Below are 22,362 nucleotides of genomic sequence, written 5' to 3' on the forward strand. Positions count from 1 at the left end.
CTTAAAAATATTTGCATTACAATAAATGAAATAAATCATTAGAAAATAAACACTATAAATAATTAAAACAAGTGAAATTGTATTAAGCAAACGTACCATAATTTCTGCAGCTTCAGGAGTCATAGGGTTTCCATCTTTCTTCCTATGTGTAATGTCAAAAAGTTGAAGGCGTCCAACTTTTTGACCGGACGACAGTTCCTACAATACAATAGTAAAAATATTAATTGATAGAAAGTAATAAATATCTGCCAATATTAAAAAATTCAAAATACCTCTGCATGAGCTACACACGCAAAACTTTTCGACCCAGCTGTGTGAGTGAATTTTTGTTGCTGCCTACTATTTTTTCCAACTCGTTCACGATCCTACATTATGAAATTATTAGTACGTTAATTAGGAAATACTATACACTAAAATAATTACAAAATTTTATAAGTTACACATACCTCTCCTTTCTTCGAAGTCCAAAATCTAACGACCTCTTCCCACTGGTACCTCAGTATTCCCAGCGGGACATTTTGTAATCTCTCGTCGAGTGTTGTTTTTGTCTTAAAATAGTCTTTCTTTAAAGTGCTCTTATGGTCTCTCCATCTTTTTCCCAATGCCTTCTTTACATAAGCATCGGAGACATCTAGAGCAAATCTCGCCTACAAAAAACACAACTTAAGAAAGTAAATGTAAATGAAACTTAAACCCAAGTATTATAAATGACATACACGTTTTGTTACCTTAATGTTATCGAGAGCTTGGTTCTTGTTACTCTCGGGCACTTTATGCCATGACTCGAAGTTAATTGGCAACATATTTGCATTCCGTGCTAGAATGCCCATGTATCCTACTAAAAGGCGAGCTTCTGATCCAACAGGCTGACCAAAGCTATTACTGGATACTTGGACACGCTCGACTAGATCTAGCTCATATAAATCGCTCAGTACCGTACGTCCGCAAACTCTCTGCGTCCCACCAGTTTCATCTGAAAAATAAAAGTATTGTAATATACGAAATTTAAAAAAAATAAACAAGAAGTCAACACACATGTAAATTAAATGTTAAATTACTTTGAACTTCTATAGGTTCCTCAGGTGTAACCGGAACATTCGAAGATCCAATAGCAGTCTGTTGTTCAGTGCTGTTTGTTTCTGCTGAGTTTGGAGTACCTTGAACAATGCAGTGCGATCGCATTTTTTTCTAGGCATTTTATCTGCAATACAAATAAACTAGTTGAAAACATAGTATACGATTATAACAATAATATCACATATAAAATAGTTGAAATATCATCATTCGTAAATATAATTAGATAATCGTAAAAGCTTACTACATTATAATTCGCAAATATCTTCATCCGTATCCTGGCGGACCCATTGAAATTGTGTACTAGTACTAGGGATGTTTTCGTTTAAGTTCTGTTCTGGAAATGGCAAAGTTTATGTTCTGTCATCAATGTCATCTCTACTTCCACTGCCCATGTCAAACAAGTCTCTGGGGATGTTACGGAGTACAACGTACCAACCCTCATCAGTTGGATCTTTTGAGTAAAAAACTTGTTTGACTTGAGAAGAAAATACATACGGTTTATCAATCAATTGTTGTCCTGTGTGAATCAATCGAGCGAAGTTTACCATTGTGAAACCAAATTGATCTTGCTTGATTCCACGTGCAGTATTAACATCGGCCCAATCACCTCGAAATAAGACAACTTTCCATTTGTCGTAGTAATCCAACTCAATTATGTCGGTAAGAAGTCCAAAATATTCCACATTTCCCTCCACAGGATTATTGTCCCTAGCACTAGCATAACTTGTAATTGAGGAATTAACAACTATTCTACAATTTTGCGTTCTCCTCAATCTCTCGCGATATTTTGTATGAAATCTGAATCCGTTTATGAGGAACGCACTACATCTTTTAACCACCCGATTTGGACCTTGGGAAAGCCATTTAACTTCGTCGGTGACATTCTTCCCACTCCAAACCTATTGAATGGAAAGTAAACTGAGTAATTAAAAATGTTTTGAGTAAATATTATTATTTGTCGGTGAAAGCTCCAATTACATACCGTTTGGCTTAACCATTCATGAAAAGATTCTGTAAACAACTTATTGATATCTCGATGTTATGTTCTTCGGGAGCGCGAACGAGATCTCAATATTTGTTTGTACTCACTATGTTAAAAATATGTTCAGTTTGTTAGACTATAAACACTTTTTAAATGATGAATATTTATCAAATTTCTAGAACTTACTTGCGTAAAGGTTCCATTGATTCGTGGTGAAACAGAACATATCGATGTGCCTGTACCCATGATAAATCATCTAATTCTGCAATTTTAACTTTACCGATTGGTTCTCCAAAACTTTGGAACAAATAATTATCGGCAAAGTTATGATCCGTGAGTCCAGCATTTCTATTTGGTCTGTTCAACCTTATTTCAACATCTTCCAAATATCTTGAACAGAAGGTCATACATTCCTCTGCCAAGTAGCCTTCAGCAATCGATCCTTCTGGATAACGCTTGTTGCGGCAATAATACTTTAACTTGGATAGGAACCTAAACACGATATACAACATTATCAAAAGTTGTAACTAAAGGCATATAGGTGAATGAAGGAAAATTTTAAAAATTGTAATTAACACCTTTCTATGGGATACATCCATCGATAGAAAACGGGTCCACCAAGAATTGCTTCATGCGGGAGATAGATTATCAAGTGAACCATAATAGTGAAGAAGGAAGGTGGGAAGATTTTCTCCATGTTGCATAAAGTTAAAGCGACTCGATCCTGTACCTTCTAAAGTTCTTGAACATCCAAAACTTTGCCATAAATGGCTTTCATTATATTGGATAGTTCAATTATACAAGACGTCACCTTCTTCGAAATACAATATCGTAGAGCAACTGGCAGTAAATCTTGCATCAAGATGTGATAGTCATGTGATTTTAGCAAATATAGTCTTCGATCTTTAACACTAACACATCGAGATATATTTGATGCATACGCATCTGGAACCTTTATATCCTTGAACACCATGCAGAACACTTCTTTCTCTGTCTTCGACATTGAGAAAATAGAAGGCGACAACCGATATTTACCATTCGAAAGTGGATTCGGATGAAGATCAGGTCGAATTCCCATCTGAACTAAATCAAGTCGACTCTGAAGATTGTCTTTTGATTTTCCGTCTACATTCAAAATTGTACAGACAATATTCTCACAGACATTTTTCTCAATATGCATAACATCAAGATTGTGTCGTAAAAGGTGGTGCTCCCAATAAGGCAACTCAAAAAAATACTTCTTTTTTTCCACAAGTCCGCCTCATTAGGATCATCCTCTTCATCGGAGTTATCATCAGCTTCATCATTTGATCTTCTATTTCTTTGAGTGTTTGGCGGTTGATTCATCTTCCCATAACTGAAATTCATATCTTCCAACATTAACAAGATTTCAGATCCACTTGTTTGCAAAGGAGCTTCTCTGAACTCTTCAGACCGTCAAATGCCGAACTCTGAAATCTAAATCTATGATTTTTCGGTAACCACCCACGATGCCCCATGTAAGAGAACTTCTTCCCATTGTATAACCATTGCGAACATGTTTGTGCAGCACAACAAGGGCACGCATAACGACCCTTGGTACTCCAACCGGATAAATTGGCATAAGCGGGGAAGTCATTAATGGTCCACATCAAAACTGCACGTAAATTAAAGTTCTCCTTTCTCAGCACATCGTATGTCTCGACACCTGCCCATAATTGTTTTAACTCTTCAATAAGTGGCTGTAAATAAATGTCGATATCATTCCCGGACCCTTTCTCTCCAGGGATAATCATAGATAAGATAAGGGAAGATTGCTTCATGCAAATCCACGGAGGCAGATTGTAAGGAACAAGCACTACTGGCCAAGTACTGTATGCAGTACTCATGATCTTGTAAGGATTAAATCCATCAGATGCTAGGCCAAGCCTCACACTCCTGGGATCGCTTGCAAAGCTTGGAAATTTATTGTCAAATGATTTCCAAGTTAAAGAATCGACCGGATGCCTTAATAATCCATCATCGGTTCGTCCTTCATGGTGCCACGTCATTGACTCCGCTGTCTTCGACGACATGAAAAGCCTTTGAAGCCTTGGTATCAGCGAAAAATACTGCAAAATCTTGACCGGCTTCTTTCTTGGCTGTGCATCATTTTCATCATCGTTCCTATCTTCTGTGTTTCTATTTATCCAATGGGATTCACCGCATACATGACAGCACTGTTGGTTTCTCCGATCGCCCCAATACAACATACAATCATTCGGGCAACTATGGATTTTGTTGTACCCAAGACCTAAGTCTTTTATCATTTTCTTCATATCTTTGTATGACTGAGGGATTTTTGCAAACGGAAACATTTCTCTCAAAAACTCTAACAGCATTGTCAATGAGTTCCCGGTCCACCCTCCCAAACATTTTAACTGGAAAAGACGAATGCAGAAAGACATTTTTGAAAATTTCAATCCCTCATATAGTTCTTCGTTCATTTCATTAAGTAGCGCGTAGAACTTTGCCGCTTCTCCATTCGACTCTTCATGATGTACACTTCTTCTGGGTTCGGTAAAAGCATTTCCACCGAGATTACAATCATCAGATGGGACAAAGTCGGGTGGGAACGACTGTAAACCATGACTGTGAATATTAAATGCTTCCCGCAACATCCCTTCCATGTCATCCCCTCTAACAGACTGATGGTAAGCAGTGCTATCATAAGATACATCCATCCTTGAAGAGGAAGTACTAGGCGGGCATTCTCCATGAAAAAACCATTGTTTATAACCACGAACAAACCCATCAACAATTAGATGCTCGTATACAACTTCACGATAATGCCAGTTTATGTTGACACACTTCTTACACGGGTAAAGAATCATGTTCTCTTGGCTTGCATATTGAAATGCAAAATTTAGAAAAGTTTGTACTCCATTTCGACAACCGTCGCTTACCCTTGACAAATTCATCCAAGACCGGTCCATTGTTAGTTTCTTGAAGCCTAATCTTGACAATAAATTGCACGGTTTAGGATTTAGGAATAAGTATAATTAAGCTATGTAAGTTATGTATTATGTAAGTTATTTATTATGAAAATTATGTAAGTTGTGTATTATGAAAATTATGCTATGTAAGTTATGTAAGTCATATACGTTATGTATTATGTAAGTTATGTAAGTTATTTATTATGAAAATTAAGTAAGTTATGTAATTTACGAATAATTAAAAAAATGTAAGTTATGTAAGTTGTAAGTTATGTATAATATTAATTAACTAAGTTATGTAATTTATGTATAATATTAATGTAAGTTATGTAATTTATGTATAATATTAATGTAAGTTATGTAATTTATGAATAATTAAAAAAATGTAAGTTATGTAAGTTGTAAGTTATGTATAATATTAATTAACTAAGTTATGTAATTTATGTATAATATTAATGTAAGTTATGTAATTTATGAATAATTAAAAAAAATGTAAGTTATGTAAGTTGTAAGTTATGTAAGTTATGTATAATATTAATTAACTAAGTTATGTAATTTATGTATAATATTAATGTAAGTTATGTAATTTATGTATATTAATTAAGTTATGTAGTTTATGTATAATATTAATGTAAGTTATGTAATTTATGAATAATTAAAAAAATGTAAGTTATGTAAGTTGTAAGTTATGTAAGTTATGTATAATATTAATTAATTAATTAAGTTATGTAATTTATGTATAATATTAATGTAAGTTATGTATAATATTAATTAATTAAGTTATGTAATTTATGTATAATACTAATTAATTAATTAAGTTATGTAATTTATGTATAATATTAATTCATTAAGTTATGTAATTTATGTATAATATTAATTAATTAATTAAGTTATGTAATTTATGTATAATATTAATGTAAGTTATGTATAATATTAATTAATTAAGTTATGTAAGTTATGTATAATATTAATTAACTAAGTTATGTAATTTATGTATAATACTGATTAAATTAATTAAGTTATGTAATTTATGTATAATATTAATGTAAGTTATGTATAATATTAATTCATTAAGTTATGTAATTTATGTATAATATTAATGTAAGTTATGTATAATATTAATTAATTAAGTTATGTAATTTATGTATAATACTAATTAATTAATTAAGTTATGTAATTTATGTATAATATTAATGTAAGTTATGTATAATATTAATTCATTATGTAATTTATGTATAATATTAATGTAAGTTATGTAATCTATGTATATTAATTAATTAAATGATATGTACAAGCTTATTGAAGCTAAGAAAAAGTAGAATTATCCTTTCACTTTTGTGTCTCCTCTTCTCTCTTATTCTTACTATAGTTCTTTTAGTTTTATAATGTCTTGATATATAAAATTAGCCAAATTGTAATTTTGGTCCTTATACTATTCTTAAATTTGAGATTTTATATTTATATTTTAATTTTTAACATAATTTGGTATCTCAATATTTATAATGCTATTAGTTAAATGAAATATCTTATTTTAATTAAAATGGTTATGAGAATTTTAAAATTTTTTAATCATTAAAGTTCTTTGTTAAATTCAGGTCCATTAAAATGTGTTAAACTCTTATAATGTCACAACAACAAATTTAATAGAAAAATATTAATAGTGTTAACAAATGAACTCTAATTTTAAATTCTAAAAATAAAGAGACTAAATTATTAAAAATAAAAATTTGGAGATTGAACATCAAATATACAAAGAATACAAAAGCTTGAAATTTTAATTATTTAGTCTAAAACTAATTAACCCAACCCGAGACATAAATTGAAAAACATATTAGTTTTAATAACTTTAATGTTGTTTTCTAGGCCCTAGCTAACCATTTTTCTAAAGATATTTAACAAACGAAAAACAGAACCTCTGAAAGATGTTTTGCGTAATGTGGAAACTTGGTGAAAGATAAAAATATATTTATTAGATAATTGAAAATATATTTATTTTTCTGCCTTACGTTAAATAAATTAATAATATATTTATAATTAAATAAAATAGTAAAAGCTAATTTTAGTAAGTCATGTATTTAATATTCTGTTAAATCGGGCAGCCCATTTTTACAATGTATATACAATATCCAAATCTCGTGTGTAAGAAACAAACAACAGAGAACTAACAAACTCATTGAACAAAGTAGAACAGACATGTAGGAACTCGGTGTAGGAACAAAGCAGAACAGACATGTAGGAACAGAGCAGTAAAAATCGTGTAACATAGTTTAACATTGTTTACCAACTACAGAGTGCTGGAAAATCGATTACGTTATAAGAAAATTACTTTCAACAATTTTTACTGCAACATGGAGAAAAATTTAAAAATATATAAAGAAGGAAGAGCAGCTAAAGCATTTACCTGTAGATGCAGTTTTATACTAAATTACTCCAAAGCCTCAACAATATATGAATAAATTAGGCTTTGTCCAGCCCCACCCAATAAGTTTTTCTCGCAGACATTTTAAAATGCACAAAAATTTCCAAGCCGTTGCACAAAACTGTGATGCTTATTTGAGGAAATTCACAGTGAAGTCAACTAAAATTAGAGATTGTCGAAGAGTAAACGATGCAACAATTTTAGTTCAGTTGTTTACCCCTTTTTAGTAATAACTAAATAAATTCAACTCTGAAATCAGAAGGAATAAAAGTAAGGACATTTTGATTAAAATAATATCAGGAAACTTACCTAAATACGAGCTGATCAATAAGGCAGTAACAAATGGCTAATCCACAATTTTGAGTTCTCCATTCTTTAACAGTTGGCCAAATGCAGTGTTAATTCTGGGGAACAAAACTTGAACATAAGAACAACTGTTATTTTTAACTCTTCAACAATGAGAATAACAAACTAGAAAGAAAGCACAGGATCGGTACTTCTTCCCAAACCCTAGACACGCAAAAATTCCCAAATTCCCCGAATTCCCAAACAAATTGGCCAAAGCTTGGTGATTGAACTTGGACTCTAAACCCCAAATTCCCAAATTCCACTGAATCCAAACCCTAAATCAAGATACAGTGTTTTAAAAGAAAAAAAGCTTACCTTTTAACCACAAATTCCGCAACTTTGATAGTATCCTGTCAAGATTGACTCAACTGTTGCATCGTTTCTGATGATTTATGAGTTCTCCTCTCCCTTTTTTCCTTTGTATTTTCTCTTTTGTTTCTATCGCTTTCGTTTTGTCCTCTCTGCTTCTGTTTCTGTTTGTGTTCTGCCTTATAGAGAAAATGATAAGTTAAAACACGATGAACAGAAACGGCGTCGTTTTGCCAAAATTTTAAGACACCATTCCGGCGTTTCTTAGGAAAACGCCACTATTGCTTGTATATTTGCGGCGTTTCCAAAAAACGCCACTAAAAATTGAAGTTATAATCTGAAATGGCGCCCTTTAATAAAGCTTTAATGCATATTTCTGGCATTTTCTATAAAAAAACGCCACTAAAAAATAATTTGCTTAAGCTAAACACCGTCGTTTAGCTAATATTTTAAGTCACTTTTGCGGCGTTTCCCGCGAAAACGCCACTAGAAATTAACAGAAACGGCGCCGTTGAATTAATATAGAGAAAGTGCTAGGTTAAAATTCGAATACAGAAACGGCGCCGTTTAAACATTGTTTTAATACCCTTTTGCGGTGTTTACTGAAAACACGCCGCTATTGATTCCAAAATTTCCGGCGCTATCACCAAAACTCCACTACTACTTAACGTACAACAAGCCAAAGGTGACGTTTCAAGTAATTAATTCTAAACTTTTTATAAGTTAAAAATCGTGTAGACAGACGGCGTCGTTTACTCAAATTTTAAAGCAACTTTTGCGGCATGTCTTGAACAAACGCCACTACTGCTTCCCACAGTTGCGGCGTTTAACCCCTAAAACGCCACTAAAAGTTTAACTATTCGAAAATGGCGCCGTTTTGTAAATTTTAGACTTTTTTGTCATTTTTTGTTTTTTTATTTCATTTCTTATGTATTTGGTCCTAAATATATCCATCAATATAAAATATATCAAACTATTTTTTAACTTATTAAACTTAATTCTATTTAAAATAATATTTAAATATATCAATTGGTACTTTAAATTGATTTTTTAAAATATTATTTAAAGAAATTAATCTAAACTAACCTAAAACCCTTATCCGACCCTTGAAACCCTAAACCCTAAATTTTAAACCACTAACCCTTAGCCCATAACTCGCAACCCCTAAACCCCTAATCCTTATACCCCAAACCTTAAATCCATACCCCCTAATCCTTAAAATAGCACGGCCATCCAAAATAATCCCTAAATCTTTAATAATCATAAAATAGTTATAATTGATTAAACAATAATTAATAGTAAAAACTTTTTGTAATATTATCTTTATAATATTTATTTTTTGTATAAAGTTTGAAATTTATAATATTTAATTTTATTGATAAATAAATAAATTTAAACTATATACTCATAATTTCAATATATTAAATTTATTATTATATATTTTAGAAATATATAAGAACATATTTAATATAAAAATTAATAAAACTAATTAATCTAAACTTAAACTCTAACATAACCGTTGAAACCCTAAACCCCAAATCCATAACCCCTTAACCCTTTACCCCTAAATCCCCTAACCCCTAAAACATAACCCTTAACCCCTAAATCCCCCTAACCCCTAAACATTAAATTTTCAATTACACAAACAAACGGTGACATTTTCACAAAATTGTAGACATATTTGCGGCGTTTTCCCGAAAAACGCCAGTAATAGAGTACATCATTCAACTGAAACGACGCCATTCTGATAGAGTTTCAAGAATATTAGCGGCGCTTACCTATAAAACGCCACAATAGAAACTGATTCCCTAACACGTAACGACGTCGTAAATTGCAATATTTCTGGCGTTTTTGACTAAAACGCCGGTAAAGGCTACCTTTTGCGGCGTTTTTATATAGAAACGCCGCTAAATTTCTCTTTTTTTGTGTCTTACATTTAAATAATTAATTACCTATTTATTTAACAAATACATAATTACCTACTTATTTATTTGTTTATTTATTTATACCAAGATTATTTTGGTCCTATATATACAAATTAAATAATTAATAACTATATATATCCATATATATCAAAAATATCAAATGGCCGTTAAATATTTGGGTTAAATGTTTTTAAATATACAAGATAATTAATTGTATCATTTAAAAAGTCTCAAATTATAAATTATCAATCGACATGCATAAAGTGATCATGATCTACCTATTATAATATTCAATATATTAAATTTATTCTGGATCTATTTTACAAATATATAAGAACGTATATATTTACCATAAAAAATAATCAAAAACAAATCTAAATTAAACCCTAACATGACCGTTGAAACCCTAAATCTCAAACCCCTAAACTTATAACCCCTAAATTAACCTTAAATCCCAAACCTTAAATCTATACCCCGTACTCCTTAAAATACCGTCCATAAAAAAAATTCCCTAAATCTTTAATATATATAATCATAAAATATAGTCAATAATTAATTGTTAAAATATATATATATTTTGTATAAATTGGTGTATTATATTAATTCCTTTGATTTATTTAGTCGAACAATACTACCAAAATTTATTACTCTCTTATGAAAAGTTAATTCTATTTTTAATTTATTCTTTACAATACAACAATTTAAGTTTTATTTTATTTTATTTTATTCATAATTTAATATATTTTCTCTCGTAAAGTAGTTTAAATCAACTGCAATTGAAAATTAGTAATAAATAGTTAGCTGTTATATATATACGACTTCTCTTTAATAAAAACTTTTTATATTAATCAATATTATTTGTTAATTATAATTTAAATGTAAATTGTACCACTATATAATAAATAGAACAAAATATTAATTATTTCAACTTATAAGATTTTTGTTACTATTAGCGGCGCTTCGGCAAAAATGCCGCTAAAGGTAAATACATTAGCGGCGCTTAGCTACAAACGCCGCTGAAGACAAGAGAATTAGTGGCGCTCAGTTAAAAATGCCGCTAAAGATCCGAGCATTAGCGGCGCTTATATAAAAACGCCGCCAAAGGCTAGAGCATTAGCGGCGTTCAGATAAAAACGCCGCTAAAGACCCGAGCATTAGCGGTGCTTAGATAAAAACGCCGCTAAAGGTTTAAAAAATTGCAAAAACGACGTCGTTGTTCTTAGGTTTTTTGTGGCGCTTTATATAAAACGCCGCTAATTCCTATTTTTAGCGGCGCTTCCGGAAAATCGCCGCTGATGCTCTACCTTTAGCGGCGCTTTGGCTAAATCGCCGCTAATGCTCGATTTTTTGTGGCGCTTTTGTTCCAAACGTCACAAAAAGTGCCGCTAAAAGCCTATTCTGGTGTAGTGATAAGTGGGTTAGGATGACCGGAATGTGAACGCTAGGAGAGAAGAGGAGATGAGAGACTTGAAAGGTTAGTCAAAGAAGAAGGTGTCTTGCACCCTTTTCTTGGTGCCCGAAATCCTTTAACGTGAATCTCTCCGATAGTTCCTAACGTACCACATCACCTACGTATTGGTTTTGAACTCCCAACAAGCTAATCAGTATACTAATGCCTTGTTGTTGTAGGTTGTCACAGGCAGGTCTTAATGTATAGGTTGTTATGTCTAGGGAATAAATATATGTGATGTGTGAATGGAAAACATCCACACATATGTCTCCAATGGTTCAAGCTTTCGAGATATTGGACGCGCAATTGTCTCAGCTCATAAGGTAATCCCGTGAGGTTATAAGAAAGCAAGGTAGGATCATGAGGTATAGGTATAACAGTTACCCCATAGCGATGGAGAGGTTATTAACTGACCTATCATTTCAGGTGGAGAGGCTTTCTTCGAATGTAGTGAGGTGACTTGTACTGTTACAAGGCACTTGTTGCTGCAAAGTACACTTCTTTAAAGAGTCTAGGTATTTGGGCTTAGAAAAGTTTGGAGGGCATTTTAAAGGCTTGAAAGTTTGAAAATATTTGAAATTTTTAAAATAAATGTTAATTTGATTGGAGCATGGTTTAAGGCAAGATGTGCACTACTGCTGGTATACCTAATGTGAGAGGGGACCATTATTGAGTGATGTGATACATGACACTCTTTTACTAGTTTCATAGGTAACTTATTTGGGAACACACTATTACGTAGTTGAATTATCCCAATCAAGATGAGATGATGGGGAGAGCTCTGATAGGTTAAATTGAAGAACCAACTAAATTTTTTGTGCTATATGCTCTCTACCTTGAACAAAAATGAGTGTATTGAAGGGCTCAAGAAGATGGTACAAGTTATTTGGGGCCAGTTGAAGTCACCAAAAGGGTTGATAGTAGTAGAATGTAGTCAAATATATTTTTCAAAGGTTTTGATGTGCAACATTACATTTTTATTGTTGATGATGCGAGGACATGAGACAAGGCACACAGAGTAATCGGTATCATAAGTAAGATTTCAGTGCGAGTTTTTCTCGTGTACATTATTTGAGGTCGACTATGAGTTATGATAATTATGCAAGCCTGAGTCCTAGGTCTAGGGAAAGGCTATATGAGCGGGTTGTGAAGGAAATTGAAAAGTTGGGCTTAGGGACATCAGTGGGGCGGGTTTCACGGGATCCCACCCCACTTCACACCCAATTGGGTTGGGATGGGTACAGGTTTCCCAGGTGGTGGGGTGGGGATGGGGAAAAAATTATACTCATCGTGGTTTCTAGGGTAGGCATGGGGACCCACGTGGGTGGTAGGGCGGGGATGGTTTTAGTCTTACGGGTCGTGGGGCGAGGATGGTTTTGGGTTTTGTATTAACATCCCTAATTGGGCTTTGAAAGACTAAGATTTTATTGCATAAAAATAGAAATCAAACAATAGAATCCATCTTAAGGTTCATCTCCCGTAGGTATTAAAAGAATTAATTCATAATGGCAAAAACAAACACCAAAAATACAATATAACCACTAAAAAAAAGAAATCAATGATAACTCCCTTGGAAATCAACTTCAATGGTGTTCGTTGGGTAATTTTTTTGCTATCTCTTGACATTTGCTTATCTCTTGGAAATCAACTTCAATGGTGTTCGTTGGGTAATTTTTGTCCTATCTCTTGACATCTTCTTATTCTCTTTTGTTTCCTTATTTATACCTTCTTAAAGTGTCAAAAAACTTAAAAATCATGACTTCTATCTGTTAGCACACATGGTCTCGAAATCGACACGCCCTCGAAACACGACCGTGTGAAACTCTACTGCATTTGTTCAGTTTCTAAATTGCTCCAATGTTCTAATTTCCACCATTTTTCACTCCTATTGCTCCTAAGTGTCCTATAAAGCATTAAAACATGAATGTAAAGGATTAGGAGTATATGATTCACAATTAATGTCACATAATCATCCAAAAATGCACTAAAAATAAGACTAAAATATATTACTTTTGACACTTATCAAAAACCATTAGTAATAATCTATCTCTAACCAACTCCATGACCTATCTACATCCTAGCCTGTAAGGAGTGGCTCTTGTCTCGCTGAGTGCTACACGTAAGGAGTGGCTCTTGTCTCGCCACGTAAGGAGTGGCTCTTGTCTCGTTGAGTGCTACATGTTGGAGCAAGAGCCATTCTTCATTAAATGAGCCTAGTAAGATGTCGTTGCCGCCAAGGTAAAAATTACAGAAAACTAACACAATGAATGTTTTCAAAGGGTTTTCCCCCATACGCCCCTACTATTGCTACTACTTCGGAGGGGATTTGTGTATACTCCACAATTGCAACCACTTAATCAAATGTGTTGACCAACAAGATTATAGGAAAGCAAGGTGTGCTCATTCGCTCACTTGTGAGGGATAGATATAACAATATTAAAAAATAAAATAATTCATAAATTCTTTTAATACTTTAACCATTTAATTTATTGAGTACAAACAAATATCTACAAAAGAAGATTATCTAATCTTATGGTAAATTGGTAATTAATAAAAGTTTAAAATATGTAATAAGTCCTTGTACTATTTACAAATTGGGACTTTAGTCCTTATACTTTTATTTTTAGAAATTTAGTCCTTTTACTTTTCAGATTTCAAAATTTAGATCCAACTATTAACACTGTTAAAATTATTTTGTTAAACTCAGGTTCATTATAATGTAATTTTTTTAGTTACATTGCTACAAGTGAGTATTAGTTTTATTTCAAAATGTCACAGCAACCAAATTAACAAAAAAAAACACTGTTAACAATCGGACTTGAATTTTGAAATCTAAAAAGTAAAGGGACTAAATTCCTAATTTTTGAAGAGTACAATGACCTATGTCATATTTTAACCTTAATAAATTGGGATAAATACCAAAACCATACATGAACTTTGATCCAATGTACAATCTTGTACATAAAGTTTAATTTTTTACAATTATATACATCAAACTTTAATTTTGATTCAAATTTCACATATCATTAACATTGTTATCTTTGTGATGCTATTTTCTATTAAATCATGTAGAAAAAGATTACATATCTTTTTATTAAATTAAAAACAAAATAATTTTTTTACTTAGGTGGCAATATTATAAATTTAATCATTTGTTTTTACTTTAATAAAATATCACATCATCATTTTTCACATGATTTCATGGAAAAGAATGCTACGTAGATAATAGTGTTAGTGATATGTGAAAATTGAATTAAAATTAAATTTTATGTATATACTTACACAAAATTAAAAATTATATATAAAATTACACATTAAACCAAAATTAATGTATAATTCTAAAATTTTGAATCAATCAACCATTCACATATTTTTAAAGGGTTTGATTCAGAATTTTTCACAAATTAGAAAATGTTAAAATCAATCCTCTACTCTCTTTACTTGAATCATTAGGTCTTATTATTATCAGTAATACCAGACTGTAACTTATCATTCTTTTTAATTCAAATACACCTGCATATGTGTATATATATGTAGGATGCATGAGTTAATTATATTTATTAATTAAAATATATTAAATTATTTTATAATAATATTTATATATTTTTATAAAATATACATATAATATGATTAAGGAATTAAAAGATGAAAATTAAATCACTATATAAGTACACATACATAATACCTTAAAAGATAAAAATAATTCATAAATATAAGTTGAAAAAGTTAAAAGTGGATTTGTTACATAAATTTAATTTAAAAATTAAATATTTACATTTGAAAATATAAATAAAATTATTCTATATATCTTAATGTGTATAATGATTTAATATGTTTTGTATAAAATTATATACCTTGAATTTAAAAGTAGTGCATCTTCATATATTTTATTAAAAAATATTTTTAAATATGCAATTAAAAAAAACGATGAACACACAATATGTTTGTGCAATTTGGTTTCTTTATATCTACGAGGCTTTGCATAGAGAAAATATCCACCGTCTTAGCACATCATACAACAAGTGATTTCAAGCTCTAACTTTCACCAGATTAGACTCCCCACTTTTGTACTTAAGATCTAGACAATTCCCCTCTAAGCTTTTCCCCTCTAAGTTTAAGACTTAAACCAAGTCACACACTTAATTATCCTCTCAATGCACTCAAAATAAGCATTCCTCAGTGAACAAGAATAAGTACTTTCAGTTCAGTATATTACTTATACAAGTCTTCTCAAATTATAAGGAATTGAGACTTGCCAACATATTATATCAATTACAATCAATCTTCCCTCGAAACAATCAAAACAATAAGCGTAAAGAATATCTTAAATGAGGTTAGGATAAGTCTTGAAATTTCAGGATATATTTTCAAGTTTTGCCCGATTTGACTTGACCCACCAAACTTGGGAAGCTTGATTATTTTGATCCAGATCCAAACCAATTTCTAAGATATGTTGCTATGTATAGTTTGGATATCAAAGATGGACTGACTGTTATCCAAATTATCAGCAAGAATAACCTAGGAATTTTTTTGGTCAAAATTTGTCAACTTAAACATGACAAGTATATTTTAATTTTAAATAATTTTTAAAATATTCATAAATTCATTTTTAAAATTTATTTATTTTAATTAATATCAGCGAGGTTTCATAACTGTGTTGGTAGAGTTGAAGGAGAGGACTTGTGAGCTCTGAAGATGAAAAGTCGGTCTTGCATGCCGGATGCATAGGTTCCCTTGTCCATTAAATGTACTAACCTTTGTTGTGGTTCTCGTATTGACAGTGTCTTTGGTTGGATGAGGCATGATATTGTGTATGCATGATCGGTATGAAAGATCAGTAAGCATACCACACTAATGGTTATAAGGACGTAGGTGTACATGTGGCGAGGCATAAGACTTCCTAAGTTGTTTAGGAGAAGTAAAGCATGTTAATAATAAATAAGTTATAATTAAAACTACAAGTGAAGCAAAAACAAAACAAAACGAGAAAAAACAATGGTAAGTTGGAAAAACGACACAAATTTCAGTACTTCTGCATGATATTTCACCTAACATCTTACCTAAAACTTTTGGCCTTTAACAAAACATTCATAATGCAGCCATCAATTTCCAATTTCTCATTATATTTTCTTGCAAAATAAAGTCAGATAATAATAATAATAATTAAAAGAAGCAAAAAGACAAAGAAAGTTTGGAATTAGATGTTGCCCACCTTACTTACCAACATCAAAGATCTTGCCCGTAAGTAATAACAAAGTACCACACCTCATAATTCAAAATTTCAATTTGTACTGTATTGTCATGTTGCTATTTATAGAAAGAATCAAGCCGATTCAAAGTATAATAAATGAAAGAACGATTTTTTTTGGGATGAAATCCATGAGACTAAAGATTCAACAATCCAAGGCTTCGTTGAATAAAATATTAATTTTCGAAAGGTACTGAAAGATTTATATTTTAAATAAATTATTGAAATTTTGAGTTATAATTTTTAACCCATTTAAAAAATTTAATCAAAATTTAGATAATACTTGAAACATTAATAATGTAATATTTTAAAGTTAAGAAATCATCATATCTCTTTAATTAATATTTAAAAAACACTAAAACAAATAATGCAGAGTTAAAAACTTCCACAATCAATATATTAAATAATATCCTTCAAATTTTCATGAAAACTATTTTTTTTTAAAAGTTATTTAAACTATTTCTTGCATAGAAAGAATTATCTTAACATACATAAAAAAAAGTAGTAATGTAGAAATAATACATTTTCATTTTCAGATGGGAGTTGATTAGGATTAGGCTTGGAGCCATTCATATAGTGGTCCACGATTTAATCATTTGTGTGAAATATATTTGATAACAATAATGCAACCCCCCATTTTGATTTAGCTTAGAGGAAAAGAAAGAAGAAAAAGAAGCAAATGCCATTGTTCACAAATCAAAAGGTCTCTCACTTTAGATATATACCCAATCTGCGGAGTTTCATAGCATCAAACCCAACAAGTATATCATCTCTCAAACCCTTTCTACTATTTCTTTAAAAAAAATTCAATAATTAAACTCTTTTTTTTTACTTTTATAATCTAAAACCAATTTCAACAATTTTATTAATTTAATTCACAAATTATAATTTTATAACTATTTAAATTCAACTATTTTATAATGCAAAAAATTATTTAATATTTAAATTAATGTAAAAGGGTAGAATTCAATATTTGGTTTGATTTCTAAAAATCTAAAAGGGCTACAAATTAATCATAAATTTTAAAGCTATCCAAATAAAACCGGTAATATTTATATTTAAAATTTATACTCAACACATATTCATAAAAGATATATAAACGTATTTTTAAAAGACTAATCATAATTCAATTAACATCCCCATTATTATAACAACAAAAAGAATGTAAATTTAAATGCTTAAACGGATTTTTCATTCGACCTTAAATAAAAATAAGTGTTGTATTAAATACATAGAAAGTTAATAAAATAGAACATGCACGATCAACATTTATAATTTTATCAAAAGTATAGCAATCTATACGTTGATGCGATTTTACTTTCTCTATATTGGCCGATAAAATAATAATTTACGTGATATAATAAGATTTAGTTGCAATTTAGTAAAAAATAGAAAAGGAAATGGATTTGATAGACGAGGTTGCTGGCTGGGTGGATTATAATTTAATTAATAAATTAATCGAAATTAAAGGTGGATGAACCTACTTTTTCAACTTAAAATCTTGCCTGTTTTTGCCTCCATATATACATATATATATTGGTGTGCCCATTACTTTTGGTGTGTGATAACTTTATTGTCAACTACCACCATTTGTATTTCAATAATTGGCCTTACTGTACATTCAATTCCTAAAGTTAACCATGCTAAACCACGATTGTGTAGTTTCCTCACAATCTTCCTTTTTTTTAAAAAAATATTTGAAAATAAAATACTAAAAAGGGAAAACTATAAAAAAAAAAAAAAAGGAAAAAAGTTGGGGTCCAGTTCTAAGTTAGCTTTTAACTTAGTGGGATGATAACATAAAAATGAAAGTGGGAGTGGGAGTGGATCCATCAGGCTCTAAAAGCCTTTCATTTTTCTTTTCCAATACCAAATTAGCCGTTGCAATTTATTATAACACAAAACACAACATTAACTTATATGATCTGCTTCAGATGTAAGAAAAAGACTAATGGTAAGAAGAATAGAAGATTTGAATAAAGTGCGTATGGGCACAGTGCTTCTCATTCATATTACAACATGAACATAAACAGGTCTTTAACATTGTATCAAACTTACAAGAAAAAAAAAACCTGCACATTCCATTATTTCACTGTTTTATTTTTATGATGTTCTTTGATAGCAGTAACAAAACTAAAAACCCCCAAAAGTAATTAACCATATATATATGAAGTCTGAAGCAAGGAGATTAAAACCATGGAGAGAGCAAAAGAGTTCCAATTTACAACTCGGACAGTCTCTTATCTTGCTGCCTTAAATCCTTGTAAAACCTGTTAATGAAATCCTCCGCAGCTTTGTCTACGTAGCCGTTGTCTTCATCAACATCCCTTAACGGAAATGGGGAGTCGGTTATCCTAAGTTGCCTGGCCAATGGGGTTTGTCCGAACCCTGGTAACATAGGGGATGCAGCAACAGTAGCTTCCATCATGGTGTTGTCGTTGTTGTTAAGCATCTCCAAGACAACCTTCACGGCGTTCATGGTCACCATGTCGTCTTCGTGGGTAGGAGGAGCATGGGCGCACCCGAAGAAGTGGTGGTAGTAGTTGTGAATGCCGCCGTTCTTCTTCTTGGCGGCGAGGTTGAAAGGGAAGGAGTAGTTGGGGGTGTTGCTGCAACTGAACTCGTACTCTTGGACTGCTGCTTTGGCCACCGCCGCCGTGGACACATCCATGGAACACTTGGGTGAGACTTGGCGGTGGTGATGGTGGAACATGAGGTTGCCAATGGCTTTGGCGCCGGCGATTTTGCCACGTTTAAGCACCATGTTGAGATCAACCATGAACTTTTTCTTTGAGAAAATCCCTTTTCTCATCATGAAAAGAAGTGCCCTCACAATGCTCCACACTCTTTTGGTGATCACTGGCAAATTTTGCTCCATTTTTTTGCCTTTTAATTTGCTTCTAGTAATTTTCTTTTGGGTGACCTTTGAGGGAGAGAGAGAGAGAAGAAATGAGTGTTTGTTTGGGGTTAAAGGGAGAGACGAAGTGGAGGGATATATATAGCGTATGAAAAGAAAGAAGAGAAACGGAAGTGAAACGAAATTAATAAAAGGTGTTTTTTTTTTATCTCCTTTTTTGTACTTTAAAAAAATTGGACTATAATTATTTTAATGCTTTTAAGTTTTTTTTAATTCTTTAGTAACGTTGCACGGTTTTTTAATTTAATTTTATTATAGGTGGATTTTTCTAAATATAAAAATATTATATTATATTTCATGCACTATGGGTGAATGAATTTTATGCATCCTTAATATATTAAAATTAAAATATTTTTAAATAAACAATTTAAATTTAAATAAAATTAATTATAATTTTTCATATTTATCACTAAACTTGGGTTGCCAAAAATTTTGAGAAAAATCCACACTTCTTTTTTCAATTGAAGGACATTAGAGATGGAGAGCTGATTATGGAAGATCCAAGCATGAAGAATTTTCTTTTTTACTCAAATCTTGAAAGAAAAAGAAAAAGAAATTTTGTTAGGATGTTTTTCTCATATAAAAATGAGAAATTATAATTAATTTTATTTAAGTTTAAATAATTTTTTAAATGTTTATTAGAAAACCCGGTACCTACAAGTATTTCGATTACTAATTAATTGTGTTTTGCAATATTTTATTGTACTTATAATCTAAAAAATTAGATAATATATATGCAAACACATTGTATTCATAACACGTATATACTTTAGTGTTCCCCCCTGAACTTATCTTAGCTAGCTTCAATAATTTTAGGGTTGGCAGTGATTAGGTGAGGTGAAGCTCATGTGAGCTTGGGTGGCAGCTGTTAGACCACCGTTTTGGTGGCTAAGGGATTGATTAGAGAAAACGGTGATTATTTTTGTATGTTTTAGAATTGAGACTAATGTGGTCCACCATTGATGTCAAACACTAAACTTTCGAAATTTAAAACATAGATAACTTATGAATAGTGAAAGCAGTGGTATGCATCATATATTTTGGAGTTAATTTTAGATATAGATCCATTCTTGCTAACCAAAAGAATGTTGGGTGGCGTATTCTTCACATTGTTACCAAATTAACAAATCCCTGCTTTTGTGTTGGGCCGTATCAACATGAAAGTACAACATTGAGCTGCAAATGAGAGACTGAAAAATCAATATTGAATCAAAGGAACTTTTGGTGTGCGTACAATTTCAACTTTTATGGGTGATAAAAGTCACATATACCCCCCATGACTTTGAACGCCTTCTTCCAAGAGTTTTCTTAACCAATAATCAAACCCAAATGTCTCTCTTTTGGTCCAACAAAAAGAATGAAAGTCGGAAAGGAACTACAATTTCAATCATTTACAACTCCATTATTTGAGCCCAACACTCGTTACCTTGTTGTGTCCTTCGCCCCTTTAAATTTTTAAAATAAAATTATATTTTTACTCCTAAAATGTTACCATTTTAATTTAATCATTTAGAGCCGATTGCGTCTTAATTTAATTAGCATAAGTATTATTGTCAATGCAGGATGACGCAGATTCAAGTACGTTGAAACATATTATTCTCATATTTATAAATTAGAAAGGGATTATGAGTAGTTGTTAAAAAAATTAATTATTTACAAATATAAAAGTACATGAAATAATGGATTTATATTTTAACTCTAGATCTCTATTTTTTATAACTTTAAAAAAGAACTCCATCTTTTGTACTAGCTATTAAAGAGGGAAAAAAGTGGTGCCTAAATTTGCTCCTGCACCATTTTTGCTTTCTTTCTTTCCCTTTATAAATAATGAAGAAGGTACTAAACTTTGTGAGGCTGCTGTTGTTTCCGGTTCTGAGTACTTTGTACCACTTTTCCTCTTCTTCTTTAATGGGTTTTGATTTGCTTCAATTAATCTTTCTTAATAGTAATTAATTTAATTGATATGATAATGATTTGAAGACTTTAGTTTAGCTTTTATTTTGTAATTAGAATAAATGATGATTCAAAATCAAATATGAATGCAAATAAAACCAAATACAATAACATAAAAAGTAATCTAAAATAAAATAAAAAATTAAAATAGGATAATCATAAAAGCGAAAACTGAAAACATAAAACTCATTACTCACCCCATAGTTGAAAGTTATATAGAGAATTAAAAACTAACTATAACTTCTACAAAAATTTTAAAACATAACATGTAACCTAAAATTTAAAAGATAATTAATTCATTATAAATAAAAAAAAAACTTTTAATTAGCATCAAGACAACTGAAACACAATTAATTAAAAAATAGTAGGCTAAAAAAATTAAAAGCCTGTTGATTAAATTAAAAAAAAACAAAATAATAATGCGTTGCATAATAATAATAATAATAATAATAAACACTATTGATAGAAAATTAAAATAAGTTTTAATAAAATATTTAACGTTCAAAATCAATAAAGCTTTAAATTTAAAAAAAAAGGAGAAAATTTATTTATAAAAATATCCAATGTTATATATAAAATTGATTTATAAAGGCATAGATGTAACTGACTAGACTCTACATCGGACTGGACCCAAGAAAAATAGATCCTGAATCCGTTTATAGATTTATTCACTTGTGACATTCATAGTGTGACATACCTAAATCTTGAGTGAATGCCAGACTATGTATGTGTGACTCATGTACTTTGATGTAAGAAAAAGTCTGAGTTCAAATAGATAAG

General features: G+C 30.9%; 2 protein-coding genes across 2 annotated transcripts; both read right to left on the reverse strand.

The window, feature by feature from the left end:
* Positions 1 to 402: 402 nt before the first annotated feature.
* LOC121222011 (uncharacterized) lies at positions 403 to 1,182 on the reverse strand. The gene is made up of 3 exons (XM_041101893.1): positions 1,158 to 1,182; positions 729 to 973; positions 403 to 647 (listed from the first exon to the last, which is right to left on the reverse strand). Exons 1-3 carry the CDS (start codon positions 1,180 to 1,182, stop codon positions 420 to 422), a joined length of 498 nt encoding a protein of 165 aa, XP_040957827.1. The 3' UTR covers positions 403 to 419.
* A 17,501-nt stretch (positions 1,183 to 18,683) lies between these two features.
* Positions 18,684 to 19,695, reverse strand: LOC107897344 (uncharacterized). The gene has a single exon (XM_016822780.2). The coding sequence runs from the start codon at positions 19,588 to 19,590 to the stop codon at positions 18,934 to 18,936; it is 657 nt and encodes a 218-aa protein (XP_016678269.2). The 5' UTR covers positions 19,591 to 19,695; the 3' UTR covers positions 18,684 to 18,933.
* Positions 19,696 to 22,362: the final 2,667 nt, after the last annotated feature.

This window comes from Gossypium hirsutum, chromosome D10 (genome assembly GCF_007990345.1).
Source record: "Gossypium hirsutum isolate 1008001.06 chromosome D10, Gossypium_hirsutum_v2.1, whole genome shotgun sequence".
In the NCBI taxonomy this organism is placed as follows: domain Eukaryota; kingdom Viridiplantae; phylum Streptophyta; class Magnoliopsida; order Malvales; family Malvaceae; genus Gossypium; species Gossypium hirsutum.